The following is a 21,297-nucleotide window of genomic DNA, read 5'->3' on the forward strand; positions in this document are numbered from 1 at the left end:
TCCAGAATGTTATGAAGAGTGATCAGATGAATTGCATAGTCCTTCTTTGCCATGAAAATCAACTTAATCCCAAAAAAACCTTTCAAACTGCATTTCATTGCTGTCATTAAAGGACCTGCTGAGATCATTTCAGTAATCATCTTGTTAACTCAGGTGAGAATGTTGACGAGCACAAGGCTGGAGATCATTATGTCAGGCTGATTGGGTTAGAATGGTAGACTTGACATGTTAAAAGGAGGGTGATGCTTGAAATCATTGTTCTTCCATTGTTAACCATGGTGACCTGCAAAGAAACCCGTGCAGCCATCATTGCGTTGCATAAAAATGGCTTCACAGGCAAGGATATTGTGGCTACTAAGATTGCACCTAAATCAACAATTTATAGGTTAATCAAGAACTTCAAGGAAAGAGGTTCAATTCTTGTAAAGAAGGCTTCAGGGCGTTCAAGAAAGTCCAGCAAGCGCCAGGACCGTCTCCTAAAGAGGATTCAGCTGCGGGATCGGAGTGCCACCAGTGCAGAGCTTGCTCAGGAATGGCAGCAGGCAGGTGTGAGCGCATCTGCACGCACAGTGAGGTGAAGACTTTTGGAAGATGGCCTGGTGTCAAGAAGGGCAGCAAAGAAGCCACTTCTCTCCAAAAAAAAACATCAGGGACAGATTGATCTTCTGCAGAAAGTATAGTGAATGGACTGCTGAGGACTGGGGCAAAGTCATATTCTCCGATGAAGCCCCTTTCCGAATCTTTAAAAAATCTTGAAAAAAGAATATCCGGAGAAGAAAAGGTGGGCGCTACCATCAGTCCTGTGTCACGCCAACAGTAAAGCATCCTGACACCATTCATGTGTGGGGTTGCTTCTCAGCCAAGGGAGTGGGCTCACCCACAATTCTGCCCAAAAACACAGCCATGAATAAAGAATGGTACCAAAACACCCTCCAACAGCAACTTCTTCCAACAATCCAACAACAGTTTGGTGAAGAACAATGCATTTTCCAGCACAATGGAGCACTGTGCCATAAGGCAAAAGTGATAACTAAGTGGCTCGGGGACCAGAATGTTGAAATTTTGGGTCCATGGCCTGGAAACTCCCCAGATCTTAATCCCATTGAGAACTTGTGGTCAATCCTCGAGAGGCGGGTGGACAAACAAAAACCCACTAATTCTGACAAACTCCAAGAAGTTATTATGAAAGAATGGGTTGCTATCAGTCAGGATTTGGCCCAGAAGTTGATTGAGAGCATGCCCAGTCGAATTGCAGAGGTCCTGAAAAAGAAGGGCCAACACTGCAAATACAGACTCTTTGCATAAATGTCATGTAATTGTCGATAAAAGCCTTTGAAACGTATGAAGTGCTTGTAATTATATTTCAGTACATCACAGAAACAACTGAAACAAAGATCTAAAAGCAGTTTAGCAGCAAACTTTTTGAAAACTAATATTTATGTAATAATCAAAACTTTTGGCCACGACTGTACACTTTCAGACAAAAAGTACAAAAGCTCTCACTGGGGTGTTGCCCTATCAAAAGGTACTAATATGTATCTTTAAGGTACTAAAATGCACCCTCCAGGTACTTTTAAAAAGGTACCATCCCGGTGACAGCTTTGTACTTTTTTCGTTTTTTTTCTTAGAGTGTAGTTCCAAATCTACAGTATATAAATGATATTCTTCTTCTGCAGAACACAACATAAGATATTTTGAAGAATGTAACTAAACCATTTTGGTTTCTACTGACTTTCAATTTAATTTCAAAACTCAAAATATTTTATTTTATTTTCCAGAGAAGAAAGTAAGTCACACATGTTTGGAAAGACATGATTGTGAATAAATGATGACAGGATTTTTATGTTTGGTTGAACTTTAATTAAATCATTTTAATTAGCAGTCTATAAGCTGCATGGAAAGTAAAGCTGACCTTACATTTGTCTGTCTACATGAAACATTTCCCTGGTTAAAGAACCAGGTATCAGACCGGCCAATTCAGTTTACTGTCACCACACAACTTATTTCTTACCGGCATAATTATAACTGGTACAAGCTTTATTTTACTATTTCCGGTCATACACAATTTGTAAGTGCTTCTTTCTGTTAAAACCTTAACTAGTGGTGCTTTCATTTACTATTACCCATACTTAGGTTTGGGGATTTGAACAAACCACTAACCTTAAGCATTAAAGTTTAACACTTTACTTGTCCACCTGCATTTGTGTTACAGATGTGAATGATAACCCGAATTAGGCATCTTGTTATTGGGAGGTGCACTACTACTTTTCCGAGTGAGCAGATTTTTGTCTGTCAGATGTTACAGCAGGTGAAAAAAAAATACTTGGGAGGGACCTGAGTTGTACCTTACTGACTGAAAAAATCGAGCATACAATAGCATGAATTCCTTGGCATGTTGTTCCAGGCTGGTTTATGTTGGTAGTGCTGATCTTTACCAGAGAAGTAATGTTGTTCTCAAGCAAAATGCATAGCATGCAAAGCATAGACTTTCTGGTGAAGATGGTTGATCAAGATGGTCCTGCTGGTTTGAGTGTAAGTAGGCCAGTTATGTGTATGCAAGTAGTGTTGTGTAGTAGACAAACATTTCTTTTGCTTTTGTATTGCTACATTTAATACATTAATGATGTAAAGTGGAAAAAAATTTGAATAAAACATACATTGTAATAAATAACATCTCCGGTTATGTACATTACCTCGGTTCCCTGAAAGAAGTGAGCGAGACATTGAAAGGTCACCTATGGAGTTATCCCCCTCCTCCCTCAAATACTGAAGTCTGATTGCATTGCACTGGTAAACCTTACCGACCAGTGATGCGTGATCTAGGAGCAGCTCCCCACTATATAGCTTGGCACTCAGCATCATTAACTCAGAATTTTTTGAATGTTCGAACAGGTATATAAGACTCTGAGGGTAACAACATAGCAGCGCGCGCAATGTCTCATTCCGTCCTTTCAGGAAACTAAGGCGTAACTGTTAGTTACGTAACTGGAGACGTTACCTTTCAAGTCGGTCTCTCTACATTGCATAGCTCACGCTATGGGCAACGTGTATATTTGCGCTGTGTTGTAGCCCCAAGTCCAGTGAGAAGAGCCCAATGAGCCAGATTTAATAGAGCTAAGCCCGTTGACTGTTTTCTAACTAGGGCAACCATGGGACAAATAAGCACCCTTCAGCTCACAGTCAAGCAGAAATAAGCACAGTATATACAACAATGACAACTACACATAAAATGGCAGCAGCGCTGCTGGTGCCAAGTACATATGTAGCTTATACAAACAAGACATAGCTGAGAGAATAAACACAGGTCTCCGTTGCTATAACATACGATATTCAACAGCCCACTTACCGCAGACGATAGTAGCCTGAGCGCTCCATAAAAGCTGCTGACTATAATTCATCAGCAGATTAGGTTTACACAAAGCCCACCGGACCTAGTCAAAACCACCCTGCTCACCAGGGGGGTGTTGCTAGGTGCAGGCAACAACCAATACAAGAACAGTAGTCGTCTCACTGCACAGACAGAACGAGCAGTGTGAAAGACAGAATCTCAAGGTTGAAAAATCTATCAAAGGTGTTCTGTGAAGACCATCCTGCCACCAGACAAATATCCTGAATCAACATTCCTTTAGCCCAAGCCCACGAAGAAGCCACACTCCTTGTGGAGTGAGTACACACGCCTCACGGACAGGACTCATACTTAGAAGCATTTGTCAATGCAATTGCTTCCACAATCCAATGTGACAGCCACTGTTTTGATAACGGCAGCCCCTTAGTGTGGCCCCCGAAACAGACAAACAGCTGCTCAGCCAGCCTGAAGTAGCTAGTCCTATCCAGATAAGCTTGCAGAGCAAGGACTGGGCATAGTGGATGCATCGCTGATGCAGAGTATTGAGAGGCAAACGCTTGTAGCGTTATGACATGTGCTCTAAAAGAAGTAGAAAGCACTTTAGCCCTCATCCTTTCTTCGGGTTATTTTAACCCGGAGCGGATTTTCAATTCTTTTTTAAAAAATCAAGCGTTGATCGTTATGGTATAAGACTTCGTGACTTTTGTCATACTTGAATTTGGAACACACACACACACACAAATTAAGTGGATTTGAGGAGTTTATGTGGATGAAAAAAAAAGAAGTAACAAATCCTTCCCTCCTGGATCATTTTGACCCACCACTGGAAAAGAATACAATATAACATGAATGATTAAGGTTTTTTCACACTTGAACATGGATCACACCAAAAAAAAAAAAAAAAAAAAAAAAAAAAAAAAATAACTGAGTGGATTTGAGGACTTTATGTGGGTGTAATAAAAAAGTAACAAATCCTTCCCTCATAGGAATGACCCACCATAGGAATGAATGGAATGTCCAAAAAAACAATAATAATAAATAAATTGTTATTTTTTTTAAAAATACAAAATCTGACACAATCCAGAAAAGATTTATACCCTGACACAAAAAGATTTACACACACACAAACACACACATGCTCTACACATGCACATATAAACACTTTATAACATTGTAACACTATAAAAACTTCATAATCACTGGAAGAAGGAGACGGGAACAGGAGAACATTCAAATGAAACTTTAATAACAAAATAAACACAAAACAGCGCAACAGCCCATCACGGACGACTGCCGCACACAAACAAAACAAAACCAAACCACAAAATAAAGTCCAGGCCTGGTCCTCTCTCGTCCTTCTCTGTCGTAACTCCTCTTTCATCCTTCCGGATCTCCTCCGTGGGACTCGAGACCGGTGAGTGGTGCAGGTGCCGCTCATCTCCAATCACTCCACCGGCCTCGACCCGTTCCCATGGCTCTCGGCCCCGCCCCACTCGTCACAAACATGAATGATTAAGGTAAATAAGATAAATAAAAGGTAAATAAAATAAAAATCTCCAAAAATAATAAGAAAACCTACTTAAATATTAAGAAAAAATATATAAAATGGATCAATATAAGCTTTCTGGTCTAAAAAAAGTGTAATTTTTATCCTTCAGGTCATTTTGACACTTTTGTTAAAGGTGGGTTTTGTATGGGAGGGACGGATAAAGGTTAGGCACATATCCCCACTGCCAGGTAATGCTTTCTGACCATCGATGGGCAAATGGAAAACCGAAATAGCAGCCACTTACACTTTCAAAGTAGATGGCATGCGTCCAGATTCCAGGCAGTTTTGCAGAAAGGATAAAATGACAGACACAGCACAGCTGGCTGGATCCTCATTTCTCATTGTACACCATGAAATGAAAACCTTCCATTTCAAACAATTCAGGTGTCTGATCGAAGGAGCTCTTGCTTCCACCTTATTGTATCCAAGATTGGCTGAGATACATTTAGCGTTCATCCCTCACGCTGACCTGCCAAACATGCAGGTTCCATTACTCCAGCCTGAGTTAGCATATCGTGCCCTTCAACTGGGAAAGGAGATCTCTCCGCAACAGAATAAGCCACCGGGGAGCCTTTAGGAGCTCCAAAAACTCTGGAAACCATGGCTGGTTGGGCTAGTTCAGCACGACCAAGAGCACAGTCTCCCTTTCCTTTCTGATCTTGGGCAGCACTAGTTCATTATTATCAATGGGGGAAAGGCATACTTGCGCTTCCTGGGCCAGGGACTCAAAAGAGCGTCCCCATCCAGAGGAGCCTTCATCAGCGAGAAGAACAGCAGGCAATGCGTGTTCTCTTCTGAGGCAAACAAGTCGATCTCTTCCTCCTCAAACTGACTCCAGACCAGCCAAATAGTTTGTGGATATAGCCTCTATTCCCTATGAACTGGGCCACTTCTGGATATCATATCCGTGCCTCAGTTCTGATTGCTGAAAACATGGACTGCTCGAATAGACAGGAGGTTTCTGTCCATCCAAAAGAGGAAGGGGTCTGCCAGCTTCTGTAGCAAGCGTGAACAAATACCTCTCTGATGGTTGATGTAAGACACCACCATCATGTTGTCAGTTCGAAAAAAGATGTGATGATCATTTATGAGTGGAAGTGCTTCAAAGCTAAAAAGCTTCAGTTCTAGGCAGTATATATGGCACTTTCATTGCGTGCTCGTCTAAGTGCCACAGCCGGTCTGACATTGCAAAAGGCTCCCCAGCCCGTCAGTGACGCATCCGTAGTGAAAACTTTCCTGCTCTGTTTTACTGTTATCATTTTGAATGACTTCTTTGCTAGCATGTTTTAGCAGGCTCAAATCGAGAATAGGGTGAAGACCCCAATCCTTTTTGGGTATTAGGAAGTAGCAACTGTAAAGGCTACTCTCCAGATTTTCTCAGGGAACTGCTTCTATTGCCTGCTTGAATTCAATGAATCTGTGCTTGCAAAACCAAAGGTAGTTCAAACAGTCACCAGATCCAGAGTCTGCATTTCACATGGCACCATTGTCTTCAGCGTCGTCTTCCACTGAAGCACCAAATGTAGCCAAGTATGGTGTCCCATACTCAAAATTTGTGCTCTGCATTTAACCCATCTGCTCAGGGAGCAGTTGGGGGTTTGGTGCCTTGCTCAAGGGTCTCACCTCAGTCGTGGTATTGAGGATGGAAGAGAGCACTGGTCATTCACTCCCCCCATCTACCCTGCGGGTACTGAGACTCGAACCCGCAACCTTTAGGTTACAAGTCTCTGGGTGAAGGCAAGGGGTTAGCCGGTGTGCAGTTTAGGATTACAGAAATTCTGGCATGGAGGGCTTTGACTGTCATCTGCTCACAGAAGGGTCAGTCCGACCCATTCATCGCGACTTCTGCATGGGCTTGGCCCAGACAAAAGACGCATGTTTCATGTGCGTCGGGGAGCTTGATCGGCCCACTGCATGCGAAACACTCCTTGAGCGACATTCTTGTCTTCTTGCTGGATCACCGAAAGGGAACTGTTGTGAAGCGGCATCCTCTTAAGGTGAAGTCAACAGCGAGAAGTAGTCAATGGCGAAAAGTAGTCTAGAAGTCTTCGATGCTTGCTTCGTTAATGACGCTGGGCACCGAGCTATATAGTGGGGTCTCCCCCCTAGCTTGTGCGTCATTGGCTGGTAAGATTTACCAGTGCAGTGCAGTCAGGCTTCAATATTTGAGGAAAGAGGGGGATAACCCTATAGCATGAGCTATGCAATGTAGTGAGACCGACTTGAAAGGAAACTGTAGTTGTGGTCTGATATTATACAGTATTATTAATCAATGTCATCTGAAGTTAAAATGCAATATTTAATAAAGATTTAATATTTAATAAAATTTAATAAAGAAAAAAATGAAACTGGTAAAACATAAATCACTGTTTATTCAAGAGACAAAATAATAAACATAAGTAGTGTTACTACAGTTTTGTGTTACATTGTGTTGCAGAAAGTTTTCTTAATCTTCATAGAAGATAACTGACAATATATACAGTGTTCTATTTACATGCACAGAGTGCACAGTGTTTTATACATAGAAATGTCAAAATGTTTTAAAGGATCTGTACACAATGTGTACATGGCAAAACAAAAACTTTTTGAGATATGAAAAAAAAAAAACAATATGCCAAATAAAAGCACGCTCATGCATGCAGGGGTAATAAGAAGAGGCCTTTCAATGTTACAATTATTAACAGCATAATAAAAAATGTTTCATGCACATATGAGAACTCTCATGTGACAAATTCCTGTTTGTAGCCACTATCTCTAAAAAAATGCACATAATAAATGTGCCATTGCAGGCAGGAGCATTATCATTAATCATGATATCATTAATCATGATAGTGAAAACATGCATTTTCAGCAGTTGCTAAAACAGAATTAATTTATTTGAAGACAAGGGCCAAAGTGTCCAACTGAAGTGACCAAATTACTTCAAATTGACTAAAACAACTTCTGTACTGTATTGTAAATATTCTGATTTTCACTGACTTGATTCTGCTTTGTTTGAACAAAACCTAAAAAAAAAAGCCTAACAAAGTGCTCTCTCCTAATTTTATGACTGTTTATATCATGTTTATTGTTTTTAACACACTGATTTGACAGTTCATTTCTGATTTTTATTGATCACAGAATAATTGAACCCAAGAGCTCATGGCCGAGCAGAGTAGAAAATGGGTTGTGCATGCTTTTATGTGTGACTGTGGGGTGTGATTAGCTTTTGAAAATCACAGCTATAATAAAATGTTCAAGGGCCCAGGTAAGTTCCATTGTGCCCATGCTTTGTTAGAAAGCAAAAGGTTCAGTTTGCATGCCAGGAACCAGGCAGAAATGATCAAGCCAAAATGTGTTTGATTGATAAAAGAAGTAACTCAAAAAAAAAAAAAAAAAAAAAAAAAAGGAAGTATTTGATCCTTAAAATTGGAACTGGAACTGGAACCCCATTCCAAACTGTTTTCCATTATCCTTTGTAGACTAGCAGGGTATGCTGCAGGGAGAAGATCCTGGACAGATGGCCAGTTAATCACAGCACTTTGTATATTTATTGTTATTTCTTTTTTGCACACATCTTATAACATTTCTACATTTGGTCAACAATCACATTTAGAGATCTTGTGATAACATAAATATCTAAATCATGGTGCACAGTGAAAAAAACATGGACTGTGTCATGGAAATGTGTTACACGACATTGCATCACATGCACTAACTGCAGAAACTTGTAAATTATTAAGTGTGTATTAGTAGATGAATTTGCATATATTTCAGTAATATCTCATATAATCTTTTTGGATAAACTGAAATAGAAAGGTTACGGAATAAACTTACCATGCACCAAAATCAGATTTATGTTTAAATGCCATCAAAATATTAGCATTGTTGCATCCCAGGCTCATGAACAATGTGTGCCTACATGTAGCCAATGTGTGACTACATTTTAGCAAAAATTATAATATGTTGCTTCTTGCATGTTTTGCAGCAGTTTCAAAGTGAAATTCCACGTGATTGGTGCTAAAATAGCTAGTTAATTTTTGTCCAAATCAGATAAATGTGACTGTATCAAAATTTTATTACACTGGTTCATTCACATCAGGGCAATTCGAAAATGAAATATCCAGTGAGTGGAGCTAAAAGGTTAATGCTTTATTGCATAAATAACATACTTATGTTAAATCCAACAGTAATATTAATAATATTATTAATATAAGAAATAAAAAATAAAAAAACAACAAAAAAAAAAACTTTGAGCTCTTTGTCAAAATGTGTTTTACAAGAAATATACCTGAGCTCTCACTTGGATCCAGTACATTTACAAAACATGTACTGTACTAAGAATGTGTTGCTAATGTTCCCATCAAGTTATAAAAAAAATATTTCTGAATGTTTTTCTTGGTTATTTCAAAGTTAGAGAAAACATGTTAATTTGCTCATTTTGCACACATTACAGGAACATTACTTTTGAACGTTCTCTAAATCCATCTGAAACAAGTACTAAATAGTAATGTTAAAAAAATAGACTAATGTCCACCTAAAATGTTTCAGAAAACTATTCTATGAACAGTGTATAAATAACATTTTAATAATGCTATTAAACCAGATTATATTGAACAAACATTTAATTCATGTTGCTGGAAGAATTTTTTTTAATAATTTTAAGAGACCTTGCCAGAAAAATAGCCAAAGTTATGAGAATTTTCCCTGTTAGCTGGAAAGCTGGATATGTGATGCAAACATTAGTTTATAAATCATACACTATGGTAGAGGTGTTTTGAGAACATAACATAGTATTGTGCAAGGAATCACATGAAAATGATTCATTAATTGACAATCTGCTGTTGTAATCTTAATTTATGTAAGAAGGAATAAAAGTTGTAGTTGTTGGTATTTAACTGCCTCTAGTTTTAATTTTTTTTTGTATAGCCAAAATTTATGTAGAGGCACATATTTTTCAATTAGGTTTTAATGGTATAGTGACATAAATACTAGTCATTTTGTCACTTGAGGTGTTGTAGGGTAGTTTCTGACGTATGAAATCCAAACAAGAAAAATCGTCCTCCAAATACTGCTTTATCAGATTTATTCATCACAGGTCATTTTAACTCACAGTTCTGCTCCACAATGCACATAAAATATCATTGGATGCCTCCACATATTTACCTCCAGACACTGTACTTCCCTCTAATTACACACCTGACTACTCTTTGCCTACCTATATACTGGCCCACACTCCACCCAGTGGTCAAAAACAGAACAGACATACAATGGCGTTTACAAATGGGTTGAAACATTTTAGTCAAAAATGGATGATACATACAGTAAAACCATGTATTGCCAAATGTGGCAATGAGTAAAGTAAGTTTTGTGTAAGGTTGCTGTTACGTCTGCCAAGGATTTCTGCATGTGTGTGAGTGTACAAAGAACCAAACAGATGGCATCACTAGTGTAATCTGTGAGTCACCCCTGTTGGCCTACTGACACACTCGAAAACACTCAAATACCCGCAAATCCACTCCCAACACACACACACACACACACACACACACACACACACACACACACACACACACACACACACACACACACACACACACACACACACACACACACACACACACACACACACACACACACACACACACACAAAGACTTACAGATCTGTCACCTTCTCTGCTCTCTAAATCCTGATGTCAGATAGAGGCCTTTTGTACTGCTGCCCCACATCTGTGGAATGCCCTCACTGACTCCTTGAGGGCACCTCAATCCACTCACTGTTTTAAAATAGGCCTTAAGACGTTTCTTTTTAGCAAAGGTTTTTTTTTTTTTACCTGTAGCACTTTGAGATCTCTGATGAAAAGTGCATTATAAATAAAATGTATTATTATTATTATTATAAAAGGTTGATGTTATTATTCACCATAATATATTCATTTTGATGAAACTAACCATTAGGGATCCACTAATAACTTTTTTTTTTTTTTTTAAAGATCAAGTTCAAGTGACAGTTCTTTCTCTTTGGTACTGATATTTGTTTTTTAATAACTCACCAATTTTCATGAAGTTCAGTGAATGATTATTTGAAGACACTGATTAAAAGCTGTTGGTATTCACTTTTTTCTTTTTCTTAATTTTATTTTATTTTTATTTAATTTATGATTAAAAAAACATTTATTTATGATTTTACAAACAAACCTTTTATTTAGTTGTGTATTCTCTTAAAACATTTTGGTTTTGATAGTGCCATGCTCTATCGCAGGGGTCACCAGACTCGGTCAAAATGAAATGTAGCACAAAAATGTACACAAAAATACAGCTTGTAATTGTCTATGTGTGGGGTAAAATGTTTAGTTATACTAGTGTCTTGCTTTGTGTTTGTGTAGCTCATACCCAGACACAATGGAAAGTATGGTGTTTTCATTAATAAATAATACCTTCTAGAACCTTTTTTTTTTTTTTTTTTAAATCAATGCCCACAGTGTATGGAAAACCTCAAAATGTTTTGTCATCTTCAAGACTGGAAAATCATGAAATATAAAAAAATAATAATTTGAGTAGTCATTGAAATTAAATTTTTTCTCTGCTCTACAATTTAATCAGCCATATATTGTTCTATGTGAGTGCTTGTGTAAAATACAACCTTAAATAAACAACACAATCCTTCATTGATAATATTAGTCTGTTGTTTGATGTTTGTTCTGGGAACATTTGTACACTATTAAGTACAATCTTTTAAAATCCAATTGAAATCCTTAAGCAGTAAGTACACTATGACTGTAAAGGTAACATACGACTCTAGGGAACTGTTGAAACACCATAGTTCTATTTCTGTCGAAATGAAGGCTGGAGATGGCAGCTCTAGAGAATAGACAACCAGCAGATGGCGCCACGATAAAGTATTTCCAGTGAAACAACTGACTAGCCTGTGCTCTGACCTGCACTGCTAATCTGAGCTAAATACATATCCTTAACACAAAACACTTTGAAATGAAGATAGTAATAGGAGACTGTGGTCTTTTTGTTATTGTTGAAAATTAGCTTAGGCCTAACACTATTAGTTGTGGTCCGAGATTTACTGATGACTGACACTTTTGGAAAATTATCAATGATAGCTGAGCCACTGGATACGTTTACATGCACCCAAATAATCTGTTTGTAATCGGATTGATGGCTCAATCGGATTGAAAAACATTCATATAAACACCTTAATCGATCCGATTGAGCTCGATCCGGATGAAATTTCAATCGGATTGAAGGGGGTGGTTTATTCCTCTTCTAATACGATTGAGTTTGCATGAAAACACTCGATCGGATTGAACCACGAAACTGAAAGGACTGCGCATGTGCAATGACGCCGAAATAACGTAATGACGTATGACGCACGGAAGGAGCGGCTCTTCCTTTTGAGTAAAGTGGTGTATAAATGCGTGTCCTATCATTATAAAACTCTCCTTTAACTCGGCAACTGTGAAGTGGAGCAGGACAACCTTGTTTTGGATACTCATCCACATGCAACCCGTTTTGGGCGCGGGGAGGTTTTTTTTTTTTTTTTTTTTGTGATAAATATGAGCAGCACAGCACAGCGGTTTATATGTATATTTATCCATAAACGGGTAAATATTAATCCTGCTGTTAAAAACAAATAAAGAAACCGTGTAGGAGAGTGCTTATTATGTGCAAACAGTGAGAAACTCTATATTATCTGTCACTTTCACTTTCATTATTTGAGCAGTGTGCGCATGTCAAAAAATGTATTCCGATTTGAAGCTTGTGACATATAAATGCGCACATCAACCCGATCACTTTATTTAGCGTTCATGTAAACACTACAATCAGATTCATCAATCGTAATGAATTCAGTCTGATTGAACCAAAAAGTCTGCATGTAAATGTAGCCAGTGTTGTTTGTGTTGTCAGGCTAATCGGTACAAAAGTGCCTGTTTTAGAAATCTACCTATAGCCTTGAAATGGATGTTTTCTTATTTACTTTATAAAATAAATGTTAATTTCGTTTCAGCAATTTATTGTGCATCTGATTTGGTATAATTAAGTTTTGAAGGGGGAACCAGAGAAAGTTGTAACAAGGAGCAAGCTGTAATACCATTAACTAAATGAATTAGAAATGACCTACAGGTGTGAAACCTTATCATACTTGAAATTTATTTAATGTGAGGCTATTATTACATACATGGTTTTAAAGTTTACATGCTAGCACAACAGTAGTTGCTATTACCAGAGAGAGAGAGGCAGGGAGAGAATACCAAAATATAAAAACCTATGGAAGATATTAATGAACTTTAATTTAGAGGGATAGTTTACTCAACAATGAACATTCTGTCATTAGTCATTATCTGAACCTCAAGTTGTTTCAAACCTGTATGTTTTTTTTTTTCTTCTGTAAAAAATAAAATAATATATTTTGAAGAATGTGTTTGTGCCCATTGACTTCCATCGTATGAAGGGGAAAAAAGGAAGTCAGTGGAGACCAGAAACTGTCTGGTTACTAACATTCAAGCAAATAACATTGACACACAACATTTCACCAGCAAGCAGATTCCCAGCTGATCCAGGATTTTTAGTCTACATGTTTTCTAAATGTTGGCGTGGGTTTCCTTCAGGTGCTCCAGTTCCCTACAGATATGCAGGGCAGGTCAATTGAAGATGCTAAATTGTCTGTATGCTTGTATATTGACTGTGTGCACATAAGACCTGTGACTGTCCATCCATCCAGGGTGTTTTCATGAGACACTGGATAGGCTCCAACCATCCTGTGACCCTGGATGGATGGACATACACCATTTTTTCAGGGTATACTTTTAAGTGCTAAATTATTATATAAATAGTAATCTATACTATATGTATGAGATAAGTTTATTTGAAGACTACTCACAATATAAAAAACACTCTCCACGATTTGCGCTGTTATTCCATGCAGTTAGCAATTTATTTCACATAGCTAACTTTTATGAATTCTGCTTACTGCACCATGATACATGAAAGTCAGACAGTTCATGAAATATTACTATTTCATGGATTTCAAAGCATTCTTACCTTCCTGTTTTATGTTCAGGGGGATGTAGGGGTGTGTTGTGTTCAGCTCTGTGTTTTGTTGTCTTCATCTACTAGCCAGCTTTGTTTTGGCCTGTGCTGTAAAGCTTTGTTTTGAGTTTATTTAATATGTTTTTAATAAAATAAATAAATAAATAAATAAAAACATTATTTTATGAGTTAATAATAGTCTTTTATTAACAAAATATTTCGGGGGGTTAATAAAGAGAGACAATTCATGTATTAAAAAAAAACACTCTGCACCATATATATATATATATATATATATATATATATATATATATATACATTTTACTACAATAAATTTATGTACAAAATTCAAAATGGCTATGTATTGTTAGTGTTAAAACCCACCTGGTAGAAAGATTATATAGGCATATATTTAATAAATAAATAATAATAATAGTAATATATACTGTATATTGTTATTATTTAATATGTTTAGTCCTACCATCAGAAACCAATAGGACATAACAGATAGGTATGTATTTTCTATTATGTTTATAAAACAAAAGAATGCAATTTTATTGATTTCTCTTATTTTATAGTTTCTCTGGTATATTGTCTCTTGTCAAAATTTTGCCATTGTCTCTTTGTACCGTAATCAGTATAATGAGTATAGGGATTTGAAAAAGGCTCAGTGAAAGAGAGCAGCATCTATGAGTGTATAAATCAGCTAGTATTACCACACAGAGGTGGACTGCACCAAGTCCTCTTTCAACGGGTGGAAGTGAGATGAGGGAATGTCGAAGGGATGGGAATTGCAGAAGACCGAGTGGTGTCTTTGATCTTTTATCCCCCCCTCCTGTTTTTTCTCGCATGGCTGCACCCATTTCCTGTCTTCAGCAACAGTGAGCGATACAGTACAGTAGCCACACCCTTCCATCCCTACCACCCTGCCCAGAGACCCCTGAAAAAATGTGATTGGTCAGGAAGGCGTGTTGTCTAATGACTGATTGTGCCACAATCCAAAGCTAAGCGGCTGACGGCAGCTTGAGGACACATGGGGGGATGGGTCTGCCCTATTTCCCTCTTCCTGTTTACCTCTAATTATTTAATCTATGCTCATATAGTTCCTCCACCCCTTATAGCGCTCTCTCTCTCTATCTCCCTCGCACATACACTCACACCTTAATAGTAGTTTTCCGGAGAGCGGGAGAAGGAGGATGCTGCTTGATACTGCTTGTTTATTTAGACCTGTCGTGGGAGGCGTTGAGCATCACTGCTTCTCTCTGTTCTCCTTTTTCTCTCTCGCTACCTCCCTGCGTACTTCCAGAGCTGTGACAGTGGGTGTTACTCGTCTGCCCTTGGGCTTGAAAGTAATCTAAGACCTGTTTCTTCACTGCTAACATCATTCATCCTTCGATTTCTGCTTATCGCTACTGATATTAAGGGACTTTTGCTATGGCGCATGCTGCAGCGAGCATCAAAAAGGCCAGAATGGAGATGGAACAGGCTCACGATTTGAAAGTGCTGGAGAAAGCCCGTGAGAAAAGAAGGCGCTCACATGAAAGAGCCGAGCGCAGGTGTAAGGTAATGCAGGCATCGGCATTTTCCATCTCACCTTATCTCCACCAGAGCATCAGGGACATGGGCCCTCAAATAACCTCCTCCACCCTCTCATCCAACCATCCATCAACAATCCATCAGCATTCAAGTCTGGCTTAAGATGCACCTGCCTGAGAAAGAAGAACACTAGCATTAAAGAAGGCTACATGGATGCACTCTTATTTATTTATTTTAGTTTATTTATTGTCATTATGTAGTACTTTTAATAAATGGTTTAAATAGGTAGTATTTTTCTTTGTCACTATTTAGTAGTTAAAGCCTGTAGTTTGTATTTATACCACTTCAACCCTCTGATGCATGATGTCCACTACAGTAATCATATTTCAGATCTTTAAAAGGCATTTTTTAACCTCTTCAGGATGATGTTACACCCAAAGCACAATGTGTGATTATATTTTAGATTATACTGTAGTTCATGCATCAGAAATGTGTATGTCCTTTTATTTCATCTCTTTCACATCCCTCTGAATCTGCACACATACTTTTCTGGCATTCTAATGCACAGCATCCAGTAATAATCATTGCCTATTAGTTGATGCGACACATGACCATGACACATATCTTTATGGTTTTGCATCTTTACAGTGCTCCTGCTGTCCATCCAATGCTGTGTTGTTGTGTGAGAAACCAAAACGGTTTATCTGCATGTAGCAAAGAGAAGTTAAGGACATGTCTTAGTCCTGTAGTCAGAGCTGAAGTGTAATAGCGCAGACTTGGCACTCAGAAGCAATGTGTGTTTGGGTGTATCTGTCATGCATTCTGAATGTGGTAGCACAAAGGAGTGTGTGTTCATGCATCTTAATGTGTGAGTATTTGAGTGTATTTGACAATAAAGAATTTAACAATAAAAAACTCAAGTTATCAGCAGATACAACACAGAATTTATAAGCAGTGGGAAAGCTTTGTGTCCAGAACTGCTGTTCATGTTAGGACTAGCTATACACTGTAGTCCTTAAAATTTTTTGAGTAACGGGTGTACTGTACAGGTCATCAGTCTTGATGAAATATGGCAATAGCAATTGGTCTATGAACAAAATGTGTCATAAACACTTAAGTCATAAAAATGATTAGTGGTGTTTATTTTGTTGTTGTTGTTATTGTTTATGTTTTTTTTTTTTTTTTGCACAGTTGTAATCAACATAGACGATTATATAGTACTTCACAGTGATGAGGAAAGTGAAATGGTGTGAAGTTTTTGCTTAATGGTGCTTTGACTGATATGCAATATTTGAAATTAACATTTGTCTACGCATTAATGAAAACAAATACTCCTACTCCTGACACTCTAACCTTTAACCTTAGTATAGTGCTGGAACACTCTCAGAAAAAGGTAAAAAAAACTATTACTGGGGCAGTACCCTTTCAAAAGGTACTAATATGTATCTTTAAGGTACAATGCACCCTCTATGGGTAACTAAGATACCAAGGTGTAACTTTTACATTTACATTTACATTTAATCATTTAGCAGACACTTTTATCCAAAGCGACTTACAAATGAGAACAATAGAAGCAATCAGATCAACAAGAGAACAACAACGGTATACAAGTGCCATGACAAGTCTCAGTTAGTGTAGTACAGAACACATAGCCAGGGTTATTTTTTTTATTTTTTTTTTTAAGAATATGATAGACAAGAAAATAAAAGGTAAGTACTAGTATTAGTTGGTTAAGTGCTGGCGAAAAAGATGAGTCTTTAGATGTTTTTTGAAAATGAGTAAAGACTCAGCTTTTCGAATTGAGATCGGGAGGTCATTCCACCAGCTGGGCGCAGTCCAGGAAATGGTCCGTGAGAGTTATTTTGAACCTCTTTGGGATTGCACCACAAGGCGTCGTTCACTTGCAGAGCGCAAACTTCTGGAGGGCGCATAAGATTGAACAAATGAGCTTAGGTATGTTGGCGCCGTGCCAGTGGTCGTCTTGTAGGCAAGCATCAGTACCTTGAATTTGATGCGAGCGGCTACTGGTAGCCAGTGTAACCTGATGAGGAGAGGAGTAACGTGAGCTGTTTTTGACTCATTGAAGACAACCCTCACTGCTGCATTCTGGATCAGTTGCAGAGGCTTGATAGTACATGCAGGAAGGCCTGCCAGGAGAGCATTACAGTAGTCCAGTCTGGAGAGAACAAGAGCTTGGACAAGAAGTCCTTTTTCTTGCTCTGACAGGAAGGGTCTAATCTTCCTAATGTTGTATAAGGCAAATCTGCAGGACCGGGTCGTTGTAGCAATATGGTCTGTGAAGCTTTTTTAAAAAGATACTGCCCCTGACTTTTGTTCCCTTTTTTGAGAGTGTATTGTAACACATCCAGATAGTATTACTGTGTCGTCCTGAACTAATTTATTCATTATTTCTTTCTAAACTCTGGGCCAAAACAATAAAAGGTGTGTTCGACTTGATTGGGCACTGCACAGCCAATTAGTATCTGGCTTGAAACAGTGCATGTTGGTTAGAAATTTTGTCTGACTTGAGACTGTGTACTGATTGCCGATGCAACATCACTGTGACGTATGACAATAAAGTAACACAAGCCGGCTGGCTCATTCTGAGCTGCTTTTTCAAAGTGGCCACACAAGCTCTGATGATGACACAGTTATATCACGATTGGCTGGATTCACCGTTGACAAGTTACATTTATTTTGACACTTTAAGTTCCACTAATGCTCACAAATGTGCTTTTATAACAGCAAAAAATGTGTTTCATGTGATGTTAATGCCATGTTTATCATGATATTTTAAAAGTAGGCCTATTGGCTTAAATTTTACAGGCACGGTCTTAAGTAGTACATAAATTATTGAATGAAAAGTGTTTCTGTTGCTTCATGAAAACATCTGAAACATCTGTGTATTTGACAAATATTGTTTCTAATCCGTGCCATCTGTGATAAAGTACGTTGACACTGTGTGATCATCATTACGGGAAAGTAGAAAGTGTCCAACTTTGCACACAATGTTCAACTCCTCCCTGACTGCAAGTGGCAAATCTCATTGCAGCCGAAGTCGAATGCACCTTAAAGCTATACTCCACCCCAAAATGAAAATTTTGTCATTAATCACTTACCCGCATGTGGTTCCAAACCTGTAAAAGCTCTGTTCATCTTCGGTACACAATTTAAGATATTTTGGGTGAAAACCGGGAGGCTTGTGACTGTCCCATAGACTGCCAAGCAAATAACAGTGTCAAGGTCCATAAAAGGTAAGAAAGTCTTCATCAGAATACTCCATCTGCCATCTCCATCTGATATGGAGAGACACAGAGGAGACTATTGACAAAGGAATTGTTGAATAAAGTCGTTATTTTTGTTTTCTTCGCTTACAAAAAGTGTTCCCGTCACTTCATATAACCCAAAATTCAATTCCTAATGCAAAATGAATAAATCTGAAGATGACTTTCATACCTTTTTTGGACCTTGACACTGTTATTTACTTGGCAGTCTATGGGACAGTCACAGGCCTCCCAGTTTTCATCCAAAATATCTTTTATTGTGTTCCAAAGACGAACAGAGCTTTTACAGGTTTGGAACGACATGAGGGAAAGTGATTAATGACAAAATTTTCATTAAGAAAGAAAATGATGCGATGCATGGCACTTTTCTTTTTTCTATCAACAATATTTTTTCTGTCAATAGCCTATACCTTTAGCCTATAACTTAGTTTTATTAGCGTTAAATTATATGCTGGTGTATAATTTTGTCATCATGACATGATATTTGGGACACAATTTTTGTTATTATCTGATGCCTTGAAAGTGAGAATGGATTAGGGTTTTTTGAATGAATGTCAGGAGGAGAGCTGTATTCAGTGACTGACTTCTAAGGAGACAGCTGATAATTTCATGAATTGACAGCCTGACCACTTATCTTTGATGTGTTTACACATCACATTAATCATACAACATAAAACATTTATGTTGGAGTGAGTTATATTTGGAGTTTACAACAAAATAAATGCTGTTTTATAAGAGAGGTCACTGAGAATTTTAAAACAGGTAGGCTACATAATCTTTAATATTTTTTTGGGGGGATAGTTGAAGTCTGATTTTCCACTAACTGCCAACACCTCCGTATAAATATTTACCTCGGTATAATTAAATAACAAAACAACATTATAACATTGATATTACAACAATAGCAATGTGGTATTATTATCCGCAATAAATTAATAAATAATCAAATAAAAAAATAGTGCATAGCTAAATATTTAATCATATTTGCTGGGAATTACCTTGAGTTACTACTCAAAATACAGGAAGCAAAGAAACATAAGATCATGGCAGAAAACATTACTAAATACATGTTTTCATTGCTATTGATTTGATCCAACTGTTTTCTACTAAGTGCAGTTAACTAACTATGTGTGGTGGTTGACATTTTAGTGAGAACTTCATATCCCAGTAATATGTGATGTTCATTCAACTGTAGCATATTTGATCAGCCGTGTAATTTTTTTTAAAATTATTAAATTAACTAATCAGGTGACAGTTGCCTCTCTCAGAACTTGGCCACAAAGACCAATCACCAACCTCCTGACAAAGCAAGAAAGGAGACAATATGAGCCATTTATCAGTGTGCTCAACTGCACAGTATTCTATGATATTATTCCCAATCATTTAAGTTTAAATGATAGGAATAGTTCATCCAAAAAAGTTACATTTTGTTGTAATTTATACACTGTTACAACATAACAAACGCACACAACTTTTTTCGAGACCACTTTAATACTAGAGATTTCAATGTGAACCGGAGTACTGTTGTTTGGTTTATGTGGAAATCTCTCTCTTTCTTTCTCTCTCTCTCTCTCTCTGGTGGAAACTAGTGTATTGCATCCAAATTTGGATACTCTAAAATTAAAAATAATAAAAATAATAATAATGACACATTACAGAGTAACGTCAACATGTTTTCTGTTAATTTAATTTTTACTTTTACTTGTGTAACATTGTGTAGCATTTTAATTTGTAATAAACGGTCACAGCTCTTATAAAAACTTTTTTATATATATTTTTTTATATTTTCTAAAACTTTATTCTTTCATGTTTAAAAATGTGACACTATTTACAAACCCGATTCCAAAAAAGTTGGGACACTGTACAAATTGTGAGTAAAAAAGGAATGGAATAATTTACAAATCTCATAAACTTATATTTTATTCACAATAGAATATAGATAACATATCAAATGTTGAAAGTGAGACATTTTGAAATGTCATGCCAAATATTGGCTCATTTTGAATTTCATGAGAGCTACACATTCCAAAAAAGTTGGGACAGTTAGCAATAAGAGGCCGGAAAAGTTAAATGTACATATAAGGAACAGCTGGAGGAGCAATTTGGAATTTATTAGGTCAATTGGCAACATGATTGGGTATAAAAAGAGCCTTTCAGAGTGGCAGTGTCTCTCAGAAGTCAAGATGGACAGAGGATCACCAGTTCCCCCAATGCTGCGGCAAAAAATAGTGGAGCAATATCAGAAAGGAGTTTCTCAGAGAAAAATTGCAAAGAGTTTGAAGTTATCATCATCTACAGTGCATAATATCATCCAAAGATTCAGAGAATCTGGAACAATCTCTGTGCGTAAGGGTCAAGGCCTGAAAACCATACTGGATGCCGTGATCTTCGGGCCCTTAGACAGCACTGCATCACATACAGGAATGCTACTGTAATGGAAATCACAACATGGGCTCAGGAATACTTCCAGAAAACATTGTCGGTGAACACAATCCACCGTGCCATTCCCCGTTGCTGGCTAAAACTCTGTTGGTCAAAAAAGAAGCCATATCTAAACATGA

At 37.6% G+C, this 21,297-nt stretch overlaps 1 protein-coding gene across 13 annotated transcripts in view; it reads left to right on the forward strand.

Annotated features, from left to right (window-relative positions):
• Nucleotides 1-21,297, forward strand: part of LOC109111256 (ankyrin-2-like) — a 151,187-nt gene that overhangs the window by 18,962 nt on the left and 110,928 nt on the right. For 5 of the 13 annotated variants that reach the window (XM_042760902.1, XM_042760903.1, XM_042760905.1 and 2 more), the window contains exon 1: nucleotides 14,662-15,479. The exons of 2 other annotated variants lie outside the window; for them this stretch is intronic. In XM_042760902.1, the coding sequence (XP_042616836.1) occupies nucleotides 15,351-15,479 (129 nt within the window). In that variant the 5' untranslated portion in view covers nucleotides 14,662-15,350. Of the gene's footprint in view, nucleotides 1-14,655; nucleotides 15,480-21,297 lie in introns of those variants that run through there. 6 more of the 13 variants (XM_042760910.1, XM_042760911.1, XM_042760912.1 and 3 more) reach the window with 5 other exon arrangements.

Source organism: Cyprinus carpio, chromosome A7 (assembly GCF_018340385.1).
Source record: "Cyprinus carpio isolate SPL01 chromosome A7, ASM1834038v1, whole genome shotgun sequence".
Classification (NCBI taxonomy): Eukaryota; Metazoa; Chordata; class Actinopteri; order Cypriniformes; family Cyprinidae; genus Cyprinus; species Cyprinus carpio.